This window comes from Engraulis encrasicolus, chromosome 22 (assembly GCF_034702125.1).
Source record: "Engraulis encrasicolus isolate BLACKSEA-1 chromosome 22, IST_EnEncr_1.0, whole genome shotgun sequence".
In the NCBI taxonomy this organism is placed as follows: Eukaryota; Metazoa; Chordata; class Actinopteri; order Clupeiformes; family Engraulidae; genus Engraulis; species Engraulis encrasicolus.
The window spans coordinates 44,347,488-44,354,987 of record NC_085878.1 but is presented as its reverse complement, the minus strand read 5'-3'; the positions used below and the strand labels follow the sequence as shown (position 1 = coordinate 44,354,987).

The 7,500-nt window shown below is 45.0% G+C and overlaps 1 protein-coding gene across 1 annotated transcript in view; it reads right to left on the bottom strand.

The window, feature by feature from the left end:
* The window catches only part of adamtsl5 (ADAMTS like 5), a 56,056-nt gene that overhangs the window by 47,872 nt on the left and 684 nt on the right, over window positions 1-7,500 (bottom strand). The window contains exon 2 of the mRNA XM_063187853.1: window positions 7,207-7,500. This exon is cut by the window's right edge and continues 172 nt beyond it. Within this exon, the coding sequence (XP_063043923.1) occupies window positions 7,207-7,226 (20 nt within the window). The 5' untranslated portion in view covers window positions 7,227-7,500. The remainder of the gene's footprint in view (window positions 1-7,206) is intronic.

Below are 7,500 nucleotides of genomic sequence, written 5' to 3'. Positions count from 1 at the left end.
TGCCTGTTGCCTCCTTATAAAGCATGCTGCCATGGCCTAGGCCAGAGACCCTACCTACTGGACCAAACCCTTCTTTATTTATCCAGCATGGCTGCCCTTCCGAGCAGAAATACATGTGCACACCAGTGTTAATTTCGTCAACCATGACTATGACTAAAATATTTCGTCAATGCCCTTTTTTGATTTTCGTCATTTAGACTAAGACTAAGACTAAATTGGGAAGGCAATGACTAAAATATGACTAAGACTAAAATTGATTTTCGTCATTGTGACTAAGACTAAGACTAAATTTGAAAAAGCTGACAAAATTAACACTGGTATTAAATAAAATAGAGAAAAAGAGAACCAGTGTGTGCAGAAGTTTTATTCTGTACAGTGTGATATAGTATGTTAAAAAGAGAAGCAGTGTGCGGAGAAGGTTTATTCTCTACAGTCAATGATATATGTTAAAAGTGTGTGGAGAAGTTCTGTAATGTACAGTGTTGACTAAAATGACGAAAATGACTAAAAATTGACTAAGACTAAAATTGATTTTCGTCATTTAGACTAAGACTAAATTGGGAAGGCAATGACTAAAATATGACTAAGACTAAAATTGATTTTCGTCATTGTGACTAAGACTACGACTAAATAAAAAAAAGCTGACAAAATTAACACTGGTGCACACACCACGGGACAGCACCAGTGTGTCACCCCAGGTGACGGGGACAAAGAGAGAAACAGCAGGCTCATGCACATACACAGTCTCTCTCTCTCTCTCTCTCTCTCTCTCTCTCTCTCTCTCTCTCTCTCTCTCTCTCTCTCTCTCTCTCTCTCTCTCTTTCCATCTCTTTCTATCTGTGAGACACAGACATTCTCTCTCTTAAAAATAGGTGTGCATGTGTATGCAAGGTCTATACACATACTGTATACACACACGCACACAAACACAATCAGGGGCAGGCTGAAGTCTTGTAAAACTGATGCCAAGATGTAGATATTTCCAGCATTTCAGGATGGCCACACACTCGCTTGTCGCCTCACACACACACATGCACACACTAACATTACCTCACATCCTCTATATTCCCTGGTGCCTCAGAGGATGACTGATAGGCAACTTCAGATGTCAAATGTTCTTGGACTACTTTGCTAGCGATTAGAGAAGAGAAAGCCACAAGGCTTCCTTCCTCTCCTTGATAACACTGTTCTATCTGACTGACTGCAGTCTCCAGCACTCGACTGAGTGAGGAAGGCCACAAACACGCACGCGCACGCACGCACGCGCACACACGCACGCAAGCACGCACGCACGCACGCACGCACGCATGCACGCACGTACGCACGCACTCAGTGAGGAAGGCAGAAGGGGATTAGCATGAGAGAGACATATGCCTGCAGGCAGGCAGGGTGCAAAAATCTCTCCATCGGTCTGCCTCCATGGTGGTCATCATCATACACCATACTGTGGGAAACACCCAGCACACACATGCACATGCTCATTCTAACAGAGTCTCCCCACCACACACACACACAGAGGACATATGGTGTGTGTGTGTGTGTGTGTGTGTGTGTGTGTGTGTGTGTGTGTGTGTGTGTGTGTGTGTGTGTGTGTGTGTGTGTGTGTGTGCATACACATATGCATTCCCCCATTAAACACACAGAGACCATGTTACGGTGAGCCTGCCTTTGTGTATTACACACTGTGTGCGTGCATACGTGTGTGTGTACACAAGCCTGTGCATGTGTGAGCATACAGCATGCACACGTGTGTGTGTGTGTGTGTGTGTGTGTGTGTGTGTGTGTGTGTGTGTGTGTGTGTGTGTGTGTGTGTGTGTGTGTGTGTGTGTGTGTGTGTGTGTGTGCGTGTGTGTGTGTGCGTGTGTGCACGCTCGTGCTTTGTAGAAAGGCAGGCATATGTGTGGGACCTGTCTGTTTGATGGTTACTTTCCCACAGATGAACACAACCATACTCCTTTTAAAAGACCTTCTATGGTTTATTCTCGTTACTATGGTCAAAGGGAGGTTATTACTTCTATAGTAATACCAGAGAACTTGAGTAAGATGGTTGTAAAACTTCTATAGGAACTCTACGCCGCTTAGATGCTTTCCATGTGTGATATCAGACTGTGTGGAGTACGTCACACCTGAAAATGTATAATAGCTTTTGGAGGTTTGTGGCTGTGGTCCTTGACTTTTGTGGAACAAGTTAGTGTGTGTGTGTGTGTGTGTGTGTGTGTGTGTGTGTGTGTGTGTGTGTGTGTGTGTGTGTGCGTGCGCGTGCATGCATGCTTGTGTGTGTGTGTGTGTGTGTGTGTGTGTGTGTGTGTGTGTGTGTGTGTGTGTGTGTGTGTGTGTGTGTGCTTGTGTGTGCTTGTGCGAGCGCGTGTATGTGTGTGAGCCTGTGCCCGGGCCTGTGTGAGTGGGTGTGTGCTTGTAAGTGTGAGGGCCTGACGTACGTATTGCCGAAGTCAAGGTCTGTTACAACTCCCTTTCCTCTGTCTGTCTGATGGGCTGCCAGTGAACCTGGACACTGTGGACATTCCTGACAGGTCACGTCGCCTCACCTCGCCTCTCCTCCTCTGATGTCCCCCTCTCTTTTCCTCCTTTCCTTCTGCTCTCCTCTCCTCCTCTATCCTCCCCCTCTTCTCCCCTCCTGCTCTCCAGTCCTCCCCTCTCCTGCCCTCCTGTTTACTCTCAAATATTCTCTTCTCTCCAGTCCTCTCCCTTTCTCTCCTCTCATCTCCTCTCCTCTCCATTGCTCTCCTAGCTTCTCCTCTCCAGTCCTCTCCTCTCCTTTTCTCTGCTGCCCTCTCCACAGTTCTCCTTGCTTCTTCTCTGCTCTCCTCTCCTCTGCTCTCTTCCAGTTCTCTCCTCACCTGGTCTGGCTTCTCCTCTCCTTTCCTCTGCCCTACTGCTCTCTCCTCTCCTCCCTCTGTCCTCTCCTCTCCTCATCTCTCCTTACCTCTGCTCTGCTCTGCTATGCTCTGATCTCCTCTCCTTACCTCTCCTCTCCTCCTGCTCTCAGGGCCCACCAATCCGTCCATCTCCCCGATGCCAAGTCAACAGAGCTGCCACTGTGTCAAGTCATTAGCATGAGCTGCAAAGTGCAGGTGAGGTTACACGCCAACGACACGCTCGCTTTGATCCCCAAACCCGAGTAGAGAGCAACAACAACCCGAGTAGAGAGCAACAACAACCCGCCAGCTGACCCTAATCAGACCTTTCTCCAAGAGAGAAAAAAAAGTTTCACACCTGCTTTGTTCAATGCTCACCCTCCCACGACTTGTGCAGCAAAATGGGTAAAACAGAGGTGTATCAGGTAAAAGTACTAAAAGTACTGATATTGTTTATTTGTAACTATGCCGTTTCAAAAGACATGCTGTAATTACTTTATACATTTCTGTTAAAACATACATGACATAGTATATTATGGCCATTATAGCCTGACTGAAGCTGAAGAAGGTCAACAGAGCGATGTCATGTGAAGACCATCTAAAAAGCAAACCTGAGGTACATTTCTTGAAACCATAGTTGCTAGCCAGTTGACAATTTGGGTAGTAGCCAATGGGAAATTGCATTGCAAACAACATAGTAAAGTTCATGTGAGTGCAGGTGACTCACTAGCCATGAACCTCAGAGTTACTTTCGGACGCGACACAAAACAGAAATAAAAGTCTGGAGTCCAAAACTTAAGTTTGTCTTTCTTTATAGTAACTTAAAATAATATAAAACAAAAGATGAATTCCTAACTCCTATCTAAAACTAACTGAAATGTGACGGTCAAAAGACTGTGATGCTCCTATGGTTCGTGGCTTCTACACTGACGTTCTTCATGCATCCTGACGGTTTTATGTTAATATCAGCAGCCAATCAAAATGCACCACAGTATCTAGTGTCTAGGTAAAAACTACAAAAATACAAAATGAATTCGTATAACACTAAATATGCATACAATACTTCCTAAGTATCCAAAATTAACTGCAATTCTGCAAAATATAAATTCTAAATACAAAATCTATGTACATAAATAAACATTTTACTTAAACATAGAAAATGGCTCTAACAGTTCATAAGGGTTGGAGCAGGCGTCACCCAACAGTTTTTTTCTTCCTTTTAAGGGTGCTGACCAAAATATTGTAAAACTGAAAAATGAAAAAAGGTCGCACCATGCATAGGTTTCTTTATTACACAATTTCTTTATTAAACAACATAGTAACTAACGTAGAACTACGCTTTTGAGAATTGCACCATAGTTTTGGTCGGCTCGACCGGCATACTATTCATGCTGTATAGAATCACTGCACAGAACTGAAAAACTGCTCTGGGATTTTCCACCTGCTCCAGTAACGGCATGTTTTCACTCCCACCACACACAAAGTTCTTTACTAAAAAAATACGCACCATCCCAGTGATGTGAGTGTAACATGAACCATGCAGCTGAACTAGTTGGACTCAGAAGAAAGGGAGACTATTGAAACAAGGTCACCAGACCTGCAGCACATCCTGTGCAAACCCCTCGATCCTCCCTTCTGACCAATACTGAAACAACCTGCATAGTGTCAGTACAGTCGCTACCCGCAACCTGCTTGATTCCACATGAACTCCACAGCGCCACCTGTGGCTTAAACGTGCCATTACCAGTGCTCGTCTGTCTCTGCCACTCAGGTCTCAGGTCCCGTCATGACCATCAGGTCAGTTTCTCCCAAGGTAAATAACTGGCAGCCAGGGCTTGGCTCGCTCCGCTCCCATCTTAGCGGGGCGCGGAAGGTGAGCCGGGGAGTGCCGTGACCTTTGACCCCCAAGATTTTTTCTCAGTGAGCGTCAGCCCTGACAGAGGCCTTATGCGACCTGGACCACGAGGTCGGGGGTCAGACCAATCAGTGTCACTCTCAGAGACGTCTGATGGAGCGTGGATAAAGCAAACTTTTTTGTGGACACACATGCACATGCACATGTGCACACACACACACACACACACACACACACACACACACACACACACACACACACACACACACACACACACACACACACACACACACACACACAGAGATACATTCCAGTTCGCTTCTCTGCAGATGTTTGGATCAAAAAAGAACAAACATCTCCAATGGGGAACTGAAGCACTTTGAGTAAGGAAATGATGTGGCAGAAGTTGAGGGGAGGGATGAAAAGAGCACCGGTCTCTGTGAGAGAGTATAGGAAAAGGGGGAAATGCGACTTTGGGTCTTGAAAGGGGGAAAAGGCAGGGAGGGGTGGGGGGGTTACTGTTAATTAAAACAATCCCATCTCAGCTGACAGGAACACATTCCAGGCTGACTGGATGATGATGGCGGTGATTCTCCAGAAACCAACCGCACAACAAGTGGTCTGACGCCGGACAGACGCATTTTTCCATGACACTGAAGAAGAAGACTCACTGAGTGACTGTCTGGAGGGCGTTGACACGTTTGCATGAAATATAATTGCAGACAGCAAAAGTTGACAACAACTTGAAAAGAACAAACTGTACAGACAATGGCAATTATGGTTTCATGCTGGGTGGGCACATGCAGAGTAGGCAATTGCCTAGGGCCACTCAAAAATAGGCCCTATGTAGGGGCCCCCACCCCTTGTAAGTAAGAAATAAAACAACTCAAGAGGGCCCTATTTTGGTATCTCGCCTAGGGCCCCCAAATTGGTACAGCCTACAGCCCCTGCTGCAGTCAGATGTTTACAGTAATGGAGACATTACAAGACAGGGTGGTCATGCATGTGGTAGATTAACAGTACAGTAAAATAACATCTACAGATTCAAAATCCCTCTGATAATTGAATGATGTTTTCCTGATATTTTAGAGCTGAAATCATGTCTCACTCGTGCGACACTGCAAATGAATGCCGGCTGATGTTAAAACCCTTCAGTCTGTCTATGCAATGTCACTTCAATACACAAATCCTGCCTGAGCCATTTTAAGGCATTGCAGGCATTTCAGACAACTGTCAACAATCTAGGGAGAAATGTCTACCAGTTTTTACGGTACCCTCCCCTTTAGTCTTGGAACTAAGAACTTAAGAGCGGAGGTTCAAACGCCTGAATCCTCTCACTTTAGAGATTATGTTTGTGGGTGAGTTTTTTCTCCAGGCTTAGCCTGGGGGCATCTCAGCCCCAGCTGCACTCCACCTAAGCTGGGGGCTGGACCGCAGCAGCATCAGGGTACATTAGGGGGAAATGATGGGTGGACTAGGCTGGCCTGTGTGTTATTAAAGTATTGATTACCGTGTCATGTGTGAACACACCAGCCACACAAGTCTGGCCCATGGAGCCTGGATGATGGAATTCCACAGATGATTATTGCATGGCTTTGATATAGACTTAGCTTTCAGCCAAATCTGAGGAGTGACTTCATCAGAGATCATTGGCTTAATCTAAATGATTATTGGGGCTTTATGCACAGTCACCTATTCCAGAAACTAGTCCATGCAAGATACCTTCATAAGCAAATGAAAGTGAAATAACACATTGCCAAAGAACAGGTTACCTCAATAAGGCAAGTCTGAATCAGGATATGTAGGTAATTCAAATTAAGTGACCATGAAGCCAAGCATTCAAGTTTCAAGGAAATCATTTCACACTGAACCCAGGAGATCTTGGACAGCGTTAAAATAAAGTGTGTTGACGCAATACGCCCACCATAACAACTGCCCTCGGCGTTCCGTGTAAGATTCAATTATCTCCTTGCCAATCTTATATTCGGCGCCTGGCTTGATCTTGGTACCAGTTGGACTAAATGAAATCACCGGATGAATATGTGCAATGATATAAATAGCAACCATCCAACACTATCTAGGAGGGAAACGAGTGGGAGGAGAACACAATACCCACATCTGTCACAGGCTGAGGAAAACAGCACTGAGAGAGTCATGGATGAACACAAGTCTTAAAAGTTTGAAACCTGCATAAACATTTACCATGCAATCATTTTGGGAACACAAAGGATACAAAATCACATTAATAACTTCTATGAAACATCTCGGTGTCCTGGCTGGACACTTGTCTCTCTTGTCCGCATCCAACTTGCATAAACAAACGTGCGCACTCAGCGAACGCGAAGAAATGACCTACCTGAATAACATTTTCTAGGAGAATGACCAAATGTAACCAGACTTTTGCCAACAAAACAAAGAGTTCAAATAGTTAATTGTTTAATGTCTAAAATTAAGCACGAGAGATTCTCATCTTACCTGCAGTAATGCGCCAACATTTTTTTCTTCCTATGTTGTGAAAAAAATGCTTATTCCAAAGGTATTCTCCAGAAAGCTTGCATGATCTGACGCTCTGGACCTCAAAGACGGTCACATCTCCGGCGACAACATAACCTGTTTGGAAGTTGGCACATTTTTGGGTCAAATACGTCCATGCCTCTTGAACTTTGATGCGACACGCAGTTCCTCCAGGAATTCGAATGAGTCACCATGGACTCATCTGAGACTCTTTGGAACTCTTGAAAACAAGCATCGCCAATGCCAAAAGTCTTT